The following is a 19,018-nucleotide window of genomic DNA, read 5'->3' on the forward strand; positions in this document are numbered from 1 at the left end:
TTAACATTGGACCTTTTAATATATGAGGAATTATGTATAAGTTTTAAGGATTAGTTTTTTCGTTCGTGGCTACAAACGAAGATTATAAAAAAATGTTATATATTGAGAAGATTCACATTCTGGATCATTAGTTAATCCTTGAAAACCTAAAAAATAAAAATTGTATTTTTCCATTATACCCAATTTTCCCAATGTTTGATCTAGTGTTCTACTTCTATCCATGCAAATGAATATTCAATACAAAAACATTTTAACTTTTCTTTAATAGCAATAATGCAGTTTCCATATCTACAAAATTCCTTTAGTATCCTCTTGTGTTCCGATATTCGCCACAGCACACCAACATCTGCACTCTATCGCTCCTGTTGAAAGCCATTGAAATTGTAAAGAATTTTTCCAATTCAATTCAATGGAAATATTCAATTGTATATCACTTTGTGAATAATGCGAGGAGGGCCACAGGATAAGCAAGGGTGGAGAGATATGGTTATGTCTCTGGATATGGGTGCCAATGTATATTCATCGCCAAACAAATTGTTGAGAAAAGTATGTTGTTTATTTAGTGCGAGTGTTTCTATAACCCCTTCAGTTGATGAAGCTACTCCTATGGGCTATGAGTCCTTTTGCTTCCTGTCTTCCATTATAGCCCAAAAGGAATGGTTGGTTGTTGTTCTCTCGCTCAAAACTTTGTAGGGAGTTACGATGTGAAATAAAGTCGAAAAGTTTTTCTGCTTTTCGTTTTTTTGTACTTGAACGCCTTGCCTTAAGTTCTTTTTCTTAGATACGCTTGTTGGTTACTTTTACCCTGTAATGAAGGGAGGGGGGGGGGCGGGTCTCTTTATGCTTTGTCCTTGGGATGTAGCTTCTACTTTTGTTGCTCTCGATACTTCTGAAAAAGGAAATTGTTGCATTGATAAGCAAAATTGATTGAAAAATATAGTTTAAAGGCATTTGAAAGAGTAGCAAACAAGTGGAATAATACAAAGAAGTAGAAACAGAAGAAGAACAAGAAGTTTTCTTTACAAAGTAACTACTAATTTCAAGTCGTCGTCGTCGATAAAAAAAATGAAATCAAAATGGAATTTTTGTTGTTTTTGTTCTAGGATCAGAGAAAGCGTGAGAGATAGGAAATGATGGTTAGGAAATTATAACATTTTATATGGAGGGGAGAACTTGGAAGAGAACTCCCTAACTAAGTGTTTGCAAACTAAATTGAGTTAAACGAGAAGCCTTTGTAAAAGAAAATACATCATTATTTAACACTAACTAGACTTATGTTCTGCGAATATATTGTAAATGATATAGGTGTACTAATTTGATAGCAAGCTAGAAAAATAAATGACTGAAAGTGGTATCTCTTACTATGCCCTACGAATGGCATCGAATTCCATAAGAAAATTTTCTTTAACTCAATCTACGCTTAATTCATTCTATGGGCGCTTTTCTAGAGAAGATACCTAGAAATTGTAGTGCTCTGATCTATATCAAAGAAAAACTGCAACAACTTTGTATTCCTTAAATTTTCTCAACCAAATCATTCAGTTTATCGACAATATTAAAGAATTCTCTTATGTGTTCGTCCCTTGTTTGGCAATCGAGCTTTCTCTAGGTTGGATTTTTATTATGGGGTTTCAATTTAGAGGATGACTGATATCTATTGGAACCAACTTCAGCCAACTTCATTTATAAACCGCTAGTCTGACAACTGACACATTTATTCCAGTAGTAGACAGTTCACTGTATTGTTTACAAGCTTACAAAACCATTTTGGTTTTTTGCATTTAGAAATGAAGGTATTCGTTAATGAATTCCGTGGTGATATTGTCATTGTTTTATATTTGGTTGGAAAATCACAAGTGGCTACCGTTAGAGCCCTCCCGCATTAAAATGTGAATAAATATTTTGTTTATCGTTTATGCAGAGAAGGAATATAATTACTCTGAAGGGCAACATTTTATTTTTGAATGGAAAATATGGAACATTTCAGTTGCAAAAATGTTGTTTTCTCGGCAAACATAAAATGCGGTTTCATAATTTCGGTGAAAATAACATAGTGGCAACAAACATGTTATATGATCCCCATACAAAAATAATATATTTTGCTCTTGAAACATATTTGAGGTGACTGTTGAAAGAGGATTCAACCTCGCTAATTGCTCCAGTGGATTTTCAATGAAAATCGATAGTTAGTGCAATTTTGATTTATTTATTATCCAACGCCTTAACATAAAATTCCTACAAAGACAACATTTATGTTACTGCTCAACATAATAAAAAAAAAATAAATTTAGTTTTTGGCATGATACCATTAGATTTGTACTTTTCTAGAAATTTAACCAATATTTTTGCCGGACAGAAAAAATTGTCACATCAAAGTTCTGATACAACTTGAATAGCCAAGAAAATGGCGCAAACTTAGATGATATAACAGGTTGGTTCATAAGTCCCCGGTCTGACACATAGATGGCGTCGCTAGTGTTAAATTTTTTATAGTACCAACCTTCAAATGATTCGTGTCAAAATTTGACGTCTGTAAGTCAATTAGTTTGTGAGATAGAGCGTCTTTTGTGAAGCAACTTTTGTTATTGTGAAAAAATGGAAAAAAAAGGAATTTCGTGTTTTGATAAAATACTGTTTTCTGAAGGGAAAACCTACGGTGGAAGCAGTTTCCGGTGATAATGAGTTTCCGGACTCTGCCCCAGGGATATCAACAATAATTGATTGGTATGCAAAATTCAAGCGTGGTGAAATGAGCACGGAGGACGGTGAACGCAGTGGACGCCCGAAAGAGGTGGTTACCGAAGAAAACATCAAAAAAATCCACAAAATGATTTTGAATGACCGTAAAATGAAGTTGATCGATATAGCAGAGGCCTTAAAGATATCAAAGGAACGTGTTGGTCATATCACTCATCAATATTTGGATATGCGGAAGCTCTGTGCAAATTGGGTGCCGCGCGAGCTCACATTTGACCAAAAACAACAACGTGTTGATGATTCTGAGCGGTGTTTGCAGCTGTTAACTCGTAATACACCCGAGTTTTTCCGTCGATATGTGACAATGGATGAAACATGGCTCCATCACTACACTCCTGAGTCCAATCGACAGTCGGCTGAGTGGACAGCGACCGGTGAACCATCTCCCAAGCGTGGAAAGACTCAAAAGTCCGCTGGCAAAGTAATGGCCTCTGTTTTTTTGGCATGCGCATGGAATAATTTTTATCGATTATCTTGAGAAGGGAAAAATCATCAACAATGACTACCATAAGGCGTTATTGGAGCGTTTGAAGGTCGAAATCGCGGAAAAACGGCCCCATATGAAGAAGAAAAAAGTGTTGTTCCACCAAGACAAGTCATTGAGAACGATGGCAAAAATTCATGAATTGGGCTTCGAATTGCTTCCCCACCCGTCGTATTCACCAAATCTGGCCCCCAGCGACTTTTTCTTGTTCTCAGACCTCAAAAGGATGCTCGCAGGGAAAAAATTTGGCTGCAATGAAGAGGTGATCGCCGAAACTGAGGCCTATTTTGAGGCAAAACCGAAAGAGTACTACCAAAATGGTATCAAAAAATTGGAAGGTCGTTATAATCGTTGTATCGCTCTTGAAGGGAACTATGTTGAATAATAAAAACGAATTTTGACAAAAGAAAATGTGTTTTTTCTTTGTTAGACCGGGGACTGACTTATCAGCCAACCTGTTACATTAAAAATTACTCCGAAAAATATTTGACAAATATCAACTGAACATATCTAGATATTAAATTTAAATTCGGCAGGCTTTGCTAGTAGCTGCACAGTGACCATATTCCTCCTCAGGGTGTATCTTTGCTCGTTACCGTAATCCTTGCAGTGTTGCATCACATTCAAAAAGTGGTCGAAAGAAAAGTAACAACACCTGAAATTATCCGAACTGTGAAGGCCCTATTTGATCGAAATTGGTTTTTTCCCAATAAGAAGATATTCCAAAGTGAACAGATTGTTACTAGACAAAATCATCGGGTTTACTTCCCTAGGTTAGGTTAGCTGTAGTGGCAGCCGGATATTTCAGGCTCACTTTGACTATTCAGTCCATTGTGATACCACAATGGTGAAATTCTCTCTGATCACTGAGTACTGCCCTGAGTACTGCTCATTGATAAAGGGACCTCCTTTTTATAGACGAGTCCGAACGATGTTCCACATTGCAGTGAAACAACTTAGAGAAGCTTTGAAGCACTCAGAAATGTCACCAGTGGTACTGAGAAGGGATAAACCACCCCTGAAAAACTTTTTGGTGTTTGGTCGAAACTGGTTTCGAATCCACGACCCTGTGTATGCAAGGCGGGCATGCTAACCATTGCACCACGCTGGCTCCCAGTGTTGTATAACGTCCAAAAAGTGGACGAAAACACAGTAACAACACCAGAAATCATCCCAAATGTGAAGGCCAGATCTGATCGAAATCCACGCCGTCGTGATAGAAGACTTGCTATTGAGCTGAACATATCGTAAGGCCAGAAGTAACACATATTGAAAAATTAACTTGGAACAAATCCATTGAAGTTCGTAACAGCCGTAACGGCCGATGGTTGCACCACCCATCATATCGATGGACCGTGGGGTCAAACCAAATCCCCATACTCTAAGAAAAATGTCATAAGGACAGTTTTGGACAGACAAACATTTCTGTTGCAGACCATGGAAATTCAGGAGACAGGAGACCGTACAATCGCACTCAGCACGCGTCAACCATGAATGACTTAAAAAAGATGTGTGTCGCTTAATGTCTACCGCACAATGGCCACCAAAATCTCCAGATCTATATCCAAAGTGTCGATCATTTCAAGGTGGTTCTTCACCGAGATTGGGCCAAAATACCGCAGAGCCACTGTTGTGCAGCTTGCGATTGCTAGGTTGGCCGTTTGAAGGCCATAATTCGTGCTAAAGGTAGCTAGTTCTAACATCTCTAAATTGTCAAGAAAATGCCGAATATTATCAGGAAAATTTCCTAAAGACAGTAATGACAAATATTTCCGCGCAGACCATGGAAATTCCAACAGGACATCACACCATCGCACTTATAAAGCGCCACCATGGATGGCTTAAAAAGGATGTGTCTCGCTTAATTTTTACCGCACAATAGCCACCAAAAGCTCCAGATTTCTATCCAAAGTGTCGATCATTTCAAGGAGCCACTGTTGTGCAGCTTGTGATTGATCTGTCGGCCGTTTGAAGGTTAGAATTTGAGCCAAAGGTAGCTACTTTTGTGTAGCTTGTGATGGCTAGGTTGGCAATTTGAAGGCCATAATTTGTGCTAAAAGTAGCTACTTCGATCAAATCTAGAAAGATTTTGAAATTTGATGCTATTTCCGTTTTTTTTTTGCTTTTGAACAATAACATTAAAAAATTATAGCGCTTTACTTTGTTGCATTACATATCAACCACCTATGTCAAGCCGTTTCCAGTACGAGGTGTTATCCCCTAACACTTGGTATTTTAGATTTAACAAAATATTGAAATGATTAAAATTCAGAACATAAGTCATGTTGACTCGTGTGACTTATTTCCCAGGTGGTTACGTTAAGAAGCCAAATTGTCTTATATGGGATTTGGAAAATCTAAGAGTTTTTATTGAGAAGCCTAGCCATTTTACGATGTTGTTATGCAAAACAGTGTGAAAATTAAAAGGATCACATTTTTCATCGTGATGTCTACGATATTGCTTTTCATTGGTGGCGTTACGCAATACATTACGCAATAAATATTCGATCATTTACTTCCTTTACCGCTTATTTGATCCTATATAATTCAAAGGTTGGACTATGTTCTGGTGTGACAATACTATGTTCTTCAGTGTTCAAACTTCAAATGGGTTTGATCAAACTTGAATGTAGTTTGATCGAACTCAAATTTAGTTCGATCACATAGCATTTGAAGTTTGATGCCTTTTGATTTATAGTTCGATCGAACTACAATCAAGTTCGATCAAATAGGATTTTTTTCTAAGTTTGATGTTTTTCAATTTATAGAGCGGTAAATTTCTTAATTCAGGCAAATCAGATCAGATTGTCTAGAAAATTCTCTTCTATGAGAATAGTATAATAAATTACTACACAGTCGCTTCTCTTCGATTTTTCTCTTTGTCATTTCTCTATATAAGTAACTTTGTTGTCATGTGTATTTTTGCAATAACTTTCTCATTCATTTAATGTCACCAGCCTCAGGATGCTATAATCCCATCTAGATCATTTAGCTCTATGTGAGACAAAACAAAATGCCTGTCTAGTAATCCCGACACATGACTCGTCATTATTATTTGATTTTAAATTTCCATTAAGCGATAACAGAATATACTATGGGAGAAATATTATCACAGAATTGTGTATTCAGTTTCACAAAACAACAAAGTAAGAGCTGGAGCTGAACAAAAACGTTCTTTCAAATAAATTAAAAATGGCTATAAAAGGATAATATTTCGAACAGCTAAAGCTGTTTAGCACAGAAAAAAAGCAATATATCTTTTTTTAGAACACTCGACATTTTCTGTTGTTTCATTTCCTTGCTAAATCCATGGTGATGAGCATAAATGGCAAAGGATTGGAAGGATGGCACAATATTTATATATAAAAAGAAAAGAAAACAATGCAGTCCGGATTCAAAGGATGACAAAATGAAGCAAAGGAAGAAGTATAGAGTTGGAGTGAAAATTCGAATGAACCGAATTTGATATACCCTTCGACATGTTTATTTATTTAGACTATGAGAGCTTTATTTTAAACATAAATACAAAATAGTAAAGTCTTAGATAGTATTACAAATATTTAGGAAAATTGAAAATTCAAATTCAAAGTTATTATTTAAGTTATTAAATTGGCTACAAAGACACTTTGTTAGTTCTATGAGCTGGAATAGAAAAACAAACATGATTTCTCAAAAATTTCTCAAAATGCTAGAAATTGTCAAGAAAGGCAATAATTCTAAAGGACTTTTTAGTGGTGTGGGAAGAGCTAGATCATAAAATTAATTTACTTATGATTGTTTTATTGCTGAATCAATTGCTTGAGAAAGACGTGTCTAAGACGTGTCTATAGCGGCGTTTGACATGGCCGTCCGGCTGACTACGGCGATTTCAGTGGGTGTGGGACTCAACCCGCCTACATCAAACCCAGGGCACTAACATTGAAAGAATTTGAACTTACACAATACAAAACGAACGATACCTGACTCTTCTTCAGAACATATATGCCCTGTAATGGCAAAAATACATGGTCTCTTCATCAATTCGTTGTTGAGCGTTCCTCAAAATGAATAATTTAACGCTTTAGAGTGACTAAAATACGTCTCTTCGTCAGCACGTTGTTTATTGATATTTCCAAATGTAGAAGCGTTCAATAACTCAAACGCCATAGAGTGACTAAAATATATCTAAAATACATCTCTTCTTCGGCACGTTGATGGGAACTCCTTCATCATCTAGCAGAATTCAATAACTGACCATAGATACCATATTCGCTATTCGAAGTTCCAGATCTTTAGAATATACTCCGAAACCCACTTGGCCATCCAATTTGGAGCCATCAGTGTAGAAATCTATATATCTTTTATTCCCCGGGGTCCGTGTACACCACGCCTCACTGTTGGGAATTAGAGTCTCAAACTTTTTGCCGAAAAGTGGACTCGGACCAAGTGGACAGTGGACCAAAGTATAATCCAGATGTGCCTAACGTAGTGGATTACACTTTGGCGAGTCCACTTTTCGACAAAAAGTTTGAGACTCTAATTCCCAACAGTGAGGCGTGGTGTACACGGACCCCGGGGAATAAAAGATATATAGATTTCTACACTGATGGCTCCAAATTGGATGGCCAAGTGGGTTTCGGAGTATATTCTAAAGATCTGGAACTTCGAATAGCGAAAAGATTACCTGATCACTGTAGTGTTTTTCAGGCTGAAATATTAGCAATAAGAGAAGTGGTGAATTGGCTGAGAAGTAATGCTCCAAGCAATATTGGCATTAATATATACTCAGATAGTCAACCTGCAATAAAATCCTTGGACTCTGTGTTCCTCAACTCGAAAACGGCCATCGACTGCCGCAAATCTCTCAATGAGATGGCTGAGCAGCACAATATTCACCTAATATGGGTGCCTGGCCACAGGAACATACCGGGGAACTGCGAAGCAGATGAGCTAGCAAGGCTAGGAACTACCTTACATATTCCAGGGGAACTAGAATCTGTTGGTATGCCTCTGGCTACCTGCAAGCTCTTACTGCGTGAGAAGGCTGTCATGATGGCAAATGTTCGATGGGAGAATTGTAAGGGTTGTAACGACACTAAGCAAATATGGCCCCATTTAAACTTAAACCGCACACTAGATATGCTAGTGTTCTCGAGACGCCAGATATCACTCCTGATATCTGCTATAACGGGTCGCTGCCTGATAGGCGATTTTGCAAAAACTATTGGTGCGAAGTATAATGACTATTGTATGAGCTGTCATGATGCGGAGGAAAAGGAATCAATAAAACACCTCTTGTGTGAGTGTCCTGCATTTTGTGTAAAGCGCAAGCAACTTTTAGGAGCATATAGCTTCAGATTACTAGCGGACCTGAAAAACGTTAACTTAAGCAGTCTGCTAATGTTTTTGGAACAATCTGGTTAGTTCAACAGAAGAAAATAATCGAGAAGGTTCAACGGTTAAAACTAGAAGTGCCCATATGTAATAGGTACTTTTAGTTAATGTGGTATCACAATGGACTGAATAGTCTAAGTGAGCCTGAATCTTAATCGGGCTGCCACTTTAACTTTAACCTAACCATAGAGTGTCTAAAATACGTCTCTTCTTCAGCACTTTGTTGAGAGCACCTTCAAAATCGAAGAGCATTCAATAACTCAAATGCTGTAGAGTGGCAAAAATATGTCTCTCCTTCATAGTTCTTGAGTGCCCCTGAAAAATCTAGAAGCCTTCAATAACTTAAAGGCTTTACAGTGACATAAATACGTTTCCTCTTGTTCTCCTACCATAGAGAGCCTTAAATAAGTCTCTTCTTCAACACTTTGTTGAGAGTACCTTCAAAATCTAGAAGCAATCAATAACTCAAATGCTGTAAAATACGTCTCTTTTTCTGAGTTCTTAAGTGCTCCTTAAATATCTAGAAGTGTTCAATAACTTAAATGCTTCTCTCTCTCTCTTCTCCGGCAACTCTCCTTTAGGAGAATACATTCCATGATCAACAATAAAATGGGAGAATAATTGCCTTTAAAAGTCTAGAAAATTGTGCATTTATTGACAAATAGTTAACCTTCGATTAATCCAACCCTATTTGGAGTAAACATGCTAAATATATAAATTTTGTTTTCCGTTACAAATAGAATGACAACATTGGAATACCATCCATCGTAAGGTGATGGATATAGAAACAACAAAAAAATAGCTCACCACATATTCTTCAAGAAGTGTATAATGGTCATAATAGCCATCATCATTGTCATCGTTATTTTGTTCATTGTTGCTGCTGCTACTGCTGGCGGTTGTCTCAACAGCAAGCAAAACCCCGAAAACGGAAGTTGATGTTGCAGCTTTGGGTAATTGTTATTGTTGGCATTGTACGTTTTAGCTGCATCATGTTTGTGGCAATTATAAATGTCGGGTTAACCATGTGCAGACATAAATAATCTTTAAATTTTTTCTCCACACACACACACACACAAAACCATTGGCTTAACCGTTTTTGGCCATGGCCAAAGGGGGGAAAGGTGCTTTGTTTTTACACGAGAGAGGGGAACTCTTGAGAAACAATCATCGGAAAGCAACACTTGAGATAAGAAAAGTTTCCGTTTTTATGTTCCTAAGACTTCTCTAACTGGGATACCTGTCATCTGTGGGTAGTTAGCTGGGAAGGTGTTTTGCTGTGGCTGTTTGCTACTTGTATTGCTGTTGGCACTTAAACTATTTCCTAGCCTTGCAACTTGGGGGCTAGTGAATTACTCTTTAGGTGTGTCTTGATGTGTTGGAACATGACAGCTATGTTGGAAGATTTCTACGTGCCAGATGATAGATAATGTGAAAGGAAATTATTTTTTTTGTTGGTGTTTGTATGTGTTTTGAAGTTTTCTTGAAATTCTCATTCTAAATGGAAGATTACAAAAAAATTCTCTTGGATTAAAACTTAAATTATTTTAAGGATTGAGCTATAAGTTTAAGGTTCTTACGTAAATTCTAATGGAAATTTTGTAAGGGGCGTACATGGTGGACAAATGACAAAAACTGGGTCCTTAATATTTTGGGTATTACGGCAAGAAGAGGATTAAAACTTTGAATGGTTAAAAGGGTAGGGGTACAAAACTTTAAGTTCTTTAAAACAACTTTCCTTCGATTTTCCAAAGAACATTGATAGTGGTCACGTGGCAGAAATTGTGGCCCTAATGTTTTCATGTACCTGAAGTTTTACGTATGAAAGCTTATCCTCTCCATCTCGCTATACTTGAAAATTTCGTTGTAAGATAATTGAACTGAGATTAGACCCTTTCTCAGTTTAAAAATCTTATAACCCAACCATGATTTTGATCCAGAAGAAACGAGATACAATTTTGATATCTTCGAGGAAAATTTCTGTACTTGTTAGTACACTAATTTTTGCGATTAAAATCTGGCTAACTTTAAAAAGGGGTCTGTCATCGAAAATACGTCGCACCGGCAGGAGAGAACGTTGGAAGCTCAATTATTTCTGCGGGCGCCAATCGTATATGGAATTTAGAAGTCAAGACCACGTAGAGTGAAACCGGGGGTTCTCCTAGGTAGGGTGATATCTCCAGCACTATTCAACCTATCTTCTATTCCAAACCCTTCCTACGGCGTCGATATTGTATCGTATGCGGACTGTACAGTCATGGTATCTGGACGCATTGTTGATGATACCTGCGATAGATTAAGCGTCTACCTTGCAGATCTTACCAGTTATTTCACTGCTGGATATTGGAGGATATCCGCCTATCCTTAGCCACAGCATTCATTACATGGACTGCAGAAGTACGCAAACAGAATGTTAGTTAGTTTAGGTATAGTGGCTAGAGGTGTGCACGTGAGTAATAGTTTACTCACGCACACTCACGACAGAAAAATCATACTCACAACATGAGCATTATTAAAATCGAGAGTGTTATTAAACTCTTAACATCTCAGGTGTCACTAGAATTGTAATTGAATTTAACTCTTAAGCGTTTTATGTTGGTGAGCAGGAATATTGTCGTGAGTGTAATTTGTTACTCACGCACACTCACGAAGATATTATTTTCGTGACTCACGCTCACGCACGACATTTTGTTTTGTTAATCACGCTCACGCACACTCACGCTGTTGTCATGAGCGTGACTCACGACTCACGCACGAATCACGAACATTTTCGTGAGTCACGACAATTTCGTGTCACGTGCACACCTCTAATAGTGGCAGCCCGATATTTCAGGCTCACTTCGACTATTCAGTCCATTGTGATAAAGAAGTGGTGACCTTGTCTTCAATGATACATTCGATGGCGAAACTATTCCGACTGTAAATTTTCCCAAGATTCTCGGGTTTATATTCGAGAGTTTTTTCATGTCGTTTGCCTAAGCCATTACAATTTGTGCAAAAATTTCAATAGAAAAAAAAGTTTTACATAATTTTCTTATAGAAATAAAATTTTGAGAAACTTTTTTATAGAAATAAAATTTTGACAAACTTTTTTATAGAAATAAAATTAAAAAAAAAAGTTCTGTAGAAATAAAATTTTGACAAAATTTTCTATAGAAATAAAATTTTGACCAACTTTTTTATAGAAATAAAATTTTGACAAACTTTTTATAGAAATAAAATTTTGACAAGCTTTTTTATAGAAATAAAATTTTGACAAAATTTTCTATAGAAATAAAATTTTGATAAAATTTTTTACAGAAATATCATGTTGACAAAATTTTATATAGAAAAAAAAATTTTTGACAAAATTTTCTATAGAAACCAAATTTTGGTAAATTTGTCTATAGAAATAAAATTAGAGAAGATTTTCTATAGAAATAAAATGCTGACAAAACCTTCAATAGAAATAAAATTTTGATAAAACTTTTTATAGCAATAAAATCTATAGAAAATTTTCTACAGAAATAATATTTTGAGGAAATTTTCTATAGATATAAAATCTTGAGAAAAATTTTTATAGGAATCAATTGTGAGAAAAAATTTTTTTTATAGAAATACAATTATAAGAACATTTTCTATACAAATTAAATTTTGAACAAATATATATAGAAATAAATTTTTGGCAAAATTTTCTATAGAAATAATTTCTTCGAAAAATTATCTATAGAAATAAAATTTTGGCAAAATTTTCAATAGAGATAATTTCTTCGAAAAATTTTCTATAGAAATAAAATTTTGGCAAAATATTCTTTAGAAATAAAAAATTGAGAAAATTTTCTATAGATATAAAGTTTTGACCAACTGTTTTATAGAAATAAAATGTTGACAAAATTTTCTATAGAAATAAATTTTTGACAAAATTTTCTATAGAATTAAAATTTTGACAAAATTTTCTATAGAAATAAAATTTTAACAAAATTTTCTATAGAAATAAAATTTTGACAAAATTTCCTATAGAAATAAAATTTTGACAACATTTTCTATAGAAGTAAAATTTTGACAAAATTTTCTATAGAAATAAAATTTTGACCAACTTTTTTATAGAAATAAAATTTTGACAAGCTTTTTTATAGAAATAAAATTTTGACAAATTTTTCTATAGAAATAAAATTTTGACAAAATTTTCTACAGAAATAACATGTTGACAAAATTTTATATAGGAAAAAAAAATTTGACAAAATTTTCTATAGAAACTAAATTTTGGCAAAATTTTCTATAGAAATAAAATTAGAGAAAATTTTCTTTAGAAATAAAATGCTGACAAAACTTTCAATAGAAATAAAATTTTGACAAAACTTTTTATAGAAATAAAATCTATAGAAAATTTCCTACAAAAATAATATATCTATAGAAAATTTTCTATAGATATAAAATCTTGAGAAAATTGTTTATAGGAATAAATTGTGAGAAAATTTTTTATAGAAATACAATTATGAGAACATTTTCTATACAAATTAAATTTTGAAAAAAAACATATAGAAATAAATTTTTGGCAAAATTTTCTATAGAAATAATTTCTTCGAAAAATTATCTATAGAAATAAAATGTTGGCAAAATTTTCAATAGAGATAATTTCTTCAAAAAATTTTCTATAGAAATAAAATTTTGGCAAAATATTCTTTAGAAATAAAAATTTGAGAAAATTTTCTATAGATATAAAGTTTTGACCAACTGTTTTATAGAAATAAAATGTTGACAAACTTTTTGATAAAAATAAAATTTTGACAAAATTTTCTATAGAAATAAATTTTTGACAAAATTTTCTATAGAATTAAAATTTTGACAAAATTTTCTATAGAAATAAAATTTTGACAACATTTTCTATAGAAATAAAATTTTGACAAAATTTTCTATAGAAATAAAATTTTGACAAAATTTTCTATAGAAATAAAATTTTGACAAAATTTTCTATAGAAATAAAATTTTGATAAAATTTTCTATGGAAATAAAATTTTGACAAAATTTTCTATAGAAATAAAATTTTCGCAAAATTTTCTAAAGATATAAAATGTTTGCAAATTTTTCAATAGAAATAACATTTTCGCAAAATTTTTTACAGGAATAAAATTTTGACAAAATTTTCTATAGAAATAAAATATTGTCAAAATGTTTCATATAATTTCATACTATCAATGTCCATTGGAGTAATTTAGCTTTTTGGTAGAAGTCACATTTCGTGAGTCACCTTTTCGCTTGCCCAGCCAGAGCTCTATCCCACCACCAGATCACTCTTGACGCATCCCATCTTAGTCGCAGATTTCCTCGATCTAACAAATCTTTAACTGAAAATCTCGTTTTGCTTATCATTTGCCAAATGTTAATGTCGTCTCCTCGACTTATTTCGTTTTTTGTTTCTAGTAAAATATCTACCATCGTTTGCTCACCGACATTATTTGAACATTACAGGCACTTTATTTAAGTAGGATATGAATTTTTAATGAATTAACTATTGATTATCTACGATTACAGCGTGAAATGTTCCCTGTGCAATTGTCACTAGACGATATTATGTGTGCGGAAGATTACAGCTGACAAAAAAAAAGCAAAAAACATGAAAATAATGTCATCATTTCCTTAAACTTCTTTCAGTATCAGACAGCACAAACAGTTTTTGTATAGAGACATTTCGTTCTGTTTTTTTGTTGACATAAACTTGAAAATGAGACAAATACCAATACTCAACGAGAGGAGAGAAAGCACACATCTACAGTGACCAGGTCTGAAGGGAATTCGAATGCACTACTAACTCACACACATACACCAGGAATATACCCGCTAGTATGCCACAAAACCACAATGGAATGAAAGTTTATAAAGACATTGTGCACAGTGAACAAATGTCTTGTACAAAACTCGTATCACATATTCACTACCTTGGGCACTCACCCACACACGCGCACGGTAAAGGTTTTTGAGAGACCTACGTATCCCCAGTGGGAAATCTGTCTATCATGAATTTGTCTTCAATGATGTCTTTAAGAAAATATTGCACACAATTTGCTTTCTATAGACACTTTAATAGCCACATTCTTGTATGTTGTCTACAAAACATTTATTTGAAGACAATGTAATCGATGCACGGTGAAAATGTCATCATGGACATGTTCGCTGCCAGCGTCTTGCATAGCGTCTTGCATCGTTTTGATTTTTGAAAATAACGGCATTTAAAAAAAAACACAAACATTTGGTTGTTGACTAGATAATATACGTGATGTAGAAATGTCATCAACGACATGTTCACTGCCAATGTCTTGCGTAGTGTCGTGGACAATACTTTTTTTCCTCTGAGCTAATGAAAGTTAACGGGATATAAAATAACAAAAAAAAACAGTTGAAGTAAAAATGAATCATTTAAGTTCTGACAGCTGAAGTGACAAGACGTGTATTGTTAATTTTGTGTGTGCCTTATTAGAAGTGAAGTTTTTTAAAGAAAAATCTGGTAAGTATTGCTTAGCTCTACCCAAAAATGACTTCCCGAAGAACTATACAACGTCATATTGCTCTGAAAAAGAAAAACATTTTACAAGTTCTAAAGAATATTAAAGAAATTGAATTGACAATTAATGAGAATGGCGACAGTCGTAATATTATTGCAGCTAAAAACTCAAACGACTGCCAAATCCAAATGGATGAAACTCTTGAGCGTGAAGATAGTTTAGAACCTCAAAGTAAACCGGAATTGGTAGACAGACTCAGTCGAATATTTAAAAAACATCGTGTCAGTAGAAGATTAGGGGATGATATACTGAGGGTAATGAGCGATGAGGGACTTCAAGTTCCAAGAACTACAAAAAGCCTTTTTAATAGGAGAAAGGGAGGCATAATAATTCGAACGGTAAATCCAGGGCAATACTATCATTTCGGTATTCAAAATCAACTATATAAGCTTGGCGACCGTCTTCTAGACGTTAATGTAATAGAGTTAATGATAGGAATAGACGGACTACCTCTATTTAAAAGCAGTCAGACTGGACTATGGCCGATATTAGGAAAAGTCCTGAATTTAAACGTTAATATAGTTTTCCCTATCGGAATATATTGTGGAGTTTCAAAGCCTGTTTCTATTAATTGTTTTCTTCATGACTTTAATAATAATTTAATGGAAATAAAGAGAAACGGATTTTCTTACAAAGGCCATAATGTATCAATTATTATTAAATGTTTTTCGTGTGACGCTCCTGCAAGAGCATTCGTTACGGGCTGCGTCGGTCACAATGCTTTTCATGGCTGCAGCATGTGTCTACAGATCGGTAAAAAGGTGGAAAGAGTGACGGTGTATTCAAGCTTAAGGGGCGTACCTAGAACTGACCAAATGTTTAAAGAGCGAAGTTCCAAAGAACATCACCTGAATTTTTTCCGCGAAAATACTCACGATTTAGAAGTACAGGGCATTGGAATGGTTTCTCAATTCCCACTTGACCCCATGCATCTTTTTGACTTAGGAGTTACGCGTAAAATGTTAAATTTAATAGTAAAAAAATTAAATTCCAATCAAATTTGTTCAATGACAAATTCTCTGTTATCATTAGTTGGATATATACCCATAGAATTTAATAGGAAACCAAGATCCATAGATCAACTTAATAGGTGGAAAGCGACCGAATTTAGGATGTTTGCTTTGTACACAGGCATAGTAATTCTTAAAAATCTTTTGACAGAAAATGAATACTATCACTTTCTGCTTTTGCATTGCTCCTACAGGCTACTTTGCTGTCCTTACAATTACAAAAGCAATTTAGATAATGCCCAATTGCTTTTAGACGACTTTGTCAAAATTTTCTCCGATATATACGGAGAAAAATACTTAACATACAATGTACATGGTTTACTGCATGTAAAGGAATGTGTAAATTCAATTGGGCTACTAACAACGTTTTCTGCCTATGATTTTGAAAACTATATGCAGTTGATAAAAAAAAGTGTGAAACAACCAGGGAAAATTTTAGAACAAATAAGAAATACTTTCGAGGATGATGATATTATTAATGAAAATAAACCTCTATCCTGTAATAAAAAGTGGGGGAAAATTATTAATATTAACGGAACACGCTGCTATGTTGCAAGTAAAATTCCCAATAATTTGGTTTTATTAAAAAATAAGGAGAATTCCGAATTCTTACGAATATATAAAATAACAAAAATTCGTAACAATAACATATACGCGGAACAAATATTAAACCTCAATAATTTCTTCAATTTACCCATTCCATCAATGCAATTGGGCATTGCAATTGTAAATAATTTGGACGGACAAGACGAAATTAAAATGGACGAAAACGACATTAAATGTAAAATGATGTATTTACCCCACGACGACAATTTTGTTGTTATGCCACTTTTACATAATTGTGTGTAAATGCATAGAATCACACACGTCTGTCCGTTACTTTACTGTTTTGTTATTTTACTTTATTTTGTTTTATTATTTTACTTTAGATTTTTAAAATGGAACAGCTTTCGAAGGAAATTGCAGGAATAAAATCCGATATAAATAAAATTTTTCGACAGCAAGAAGAGATGGCAAAATTAATTGCAGAAAATAATATTTTGCTGAGACGAAACATCAATTTTTACGAATCAGCACAAACTTTATTTCCCATTGACTCTGACGAGGCGCTTAAAAAGTTGGATGCTGACCTACGTACCGATAGGCAAGCTGGAATAGTAAGTAAAACATAATTGAATACTGTTTATTTCATTTATAATATTTTTATTTTATTTTAGGTTTCTGTGATGAGAAAAATTTTATTGGGTAACTTAATGAATATTGATCGTATCATAGCCAAGAGCATAATAATGGAACATAATTATGATGGGACAAAGGAGAAGAAAAGCCTTAAATCGTATTCAAATATTATAAACGGATTATATGGTAGGTTTAGCAGTAATACTATTTTTTATAATAACTTCTAATTTCACATGTTTTTTATACTTTCAGAAGCGGTTAAATGTGATGGTCTTACATACGAAGCTTTCGTCGAAAAGTTGCGAACAGCTATAAGAAGAATAAAAAATACCAGCCACAAACAAAATTCCCGCAAACTAAAAGAAAATAATATTTAAGTAATTTTATATATAAATATAAATTTCGATTTTTAATGAATTATTATTTTTATTTTAATTTCTGTAATCTAAAATTCATTTATGCTATTTTAATATTTTATTTTTCATATAAAATAACACTTAGTCTTTAATTTTAATTGTTTGTCATATAAAATAAAAACATATCCATTATTTTATAAATACGTGTTTCTTTGTAATTATAGAGGAATCTTTAAAGACAAAATGCAGGACAGTGTCGTTAATATTGTCATTAACGAAAACGAGGTAGACAGTGTCTACTACTAATTCTTCAACGAAAATGTAGAAGACAGTATCTCCCACTATGTCATTGACGAAAATCTAAAGGATGGAGTCTCTTATAGTTTCATCGACGAAACTGTAGAAGACAGTGCCTCCCACTTTATCGTTGACGACAATGTAGACGACAGTGTCTGCCACTTTATCATTGACGACAATGTAGACGACACTGTAAGCGATGTTGTCGTCAATGACATGATCGTTCACATTGTCGCTTAGAATTTCGTGCTGGAAATTTGCGACATTTGTATGAAAATGTCGTCAACGATTTGTGTGAAGTGTCCACAGTATGTCTTCAAGGATTTAAAACGGTCGTGCACGATTCGTTGAGGATGTCTTGCAGACAAACACCACTGGGGATCAGTTTTGTAAGAGCAAAACCAACACTTACCCATACACACACATTCATTTAGTCACTTACATACAATGGCAGCTATTTGATGAGAGTTTGAGGTTACAAGTGAACAATACAGTCGTTTCTTACGATGATGAAGAAACTGAGCGGAGCAGGAGAGAGAGAGGGAGAGCGAGGAAAGAAATGGCAAAAAAAAAACACACACACACACAAACTAGACAAGAATTGAGTAAACAGCATATGTCAACGACACAAATAAATGCGGTAAAGGACACCCAGAGACAATGCATCTTGCAAGATAAATACGTATTTCTGTGAATGTTCTAGGCATCAGCAACTAAAACGCGACTAGGTACATCAGCAATGTCATCAGGATTGAAATAAAACGATTATCAAGTAGAACATTTTCAACTACAAAACAAACACATCTGAGACACACCGACATCTGAGACATTAACAACAAAACAGATACATTTACAGGACACCAGCAACATCACTTAAAATACAAAAAAAAGCAAACACAGCTGGCATTAGCAAACAAACAACCAACTACTGGAAAAGATTACATCATAAGAAACCGATTAAATATTAAGATGGAATTGTACATTTTATAAAGGAAACGAATAAGAAAAAATACCTACACTGAC

At 34.0% G+C, this 19,018-nt stretch overlaps 2 protein-coding genes across 8 annotated transcripts in view; both read left to right on the forward strand.

Annotated features, from left to right (window-relative positions):
* nrm (neuromusculin) overlaps window positions 1–19,018 on the forward strand; it is an 837,985-nt gene that overhangs the window by 146,437 nt on the left and 672,530 nt on the right. The window lies entirely within an intron of this gene.
* LOC142234647 (uncharacterized) lies at window positions 14,601–17,899 on the forward strand. Its single transcript, XM_075305812.1, has 4 exons — window positions 14,601–15,095; window positions 17,093–17,320; window positions 17,381–17,528; window positions 17,595–17,899. Exons 2-4 carry the CDS (start codon window positions 17,102–17,104, stop codon window positions 17,717–17,719), a joined length of 492 nt encoding a protein of 163 aa, XP_075161927.1. The 5' UTR covers window positions 14,601–15,095; window positions 17,093–17,101; the 3' UTR covers window positions 17,720–17,899.

Source organism: Haematobia irritans, chromosome 4 (genome assembly GCF_050003625.1).
Source record: "Haematobia irritans isolate KBUSLIRL chromosome 4, ASM5000362v1, whole genome shotgun sequence".
NCBI lineage: Eukaryota > Metazoa > Arthropoda > Insecta > Diptera > Muscidae > Haematobia > Haematobia irritans.

Excerpts from the sequence above, each read along its gene's own strand:
- LOC142234647 (XM_075305812.1), top strand. The coding sequence starts at position 17,102 with ATGGAACAGCTTTCGAAGGAAATTGCAGGAATAAAATCCGATATAAAT. Across the intron at positions 17,321-17,380 it reads CCGATAGGCAAGCTGGAATA|GTTTCTGTGATGAGAAAAAT; the intron begins GTAAGTAAAACA and ends ATTTTATTTTAG. Across the intron at positions 17,529-17,594 it reads TATTATAAACGGATTATATG|AAGCGGTTAAATGTGATGGT; the intron begins GTAGGTTTAGCA and ends TTATACTTTCAG.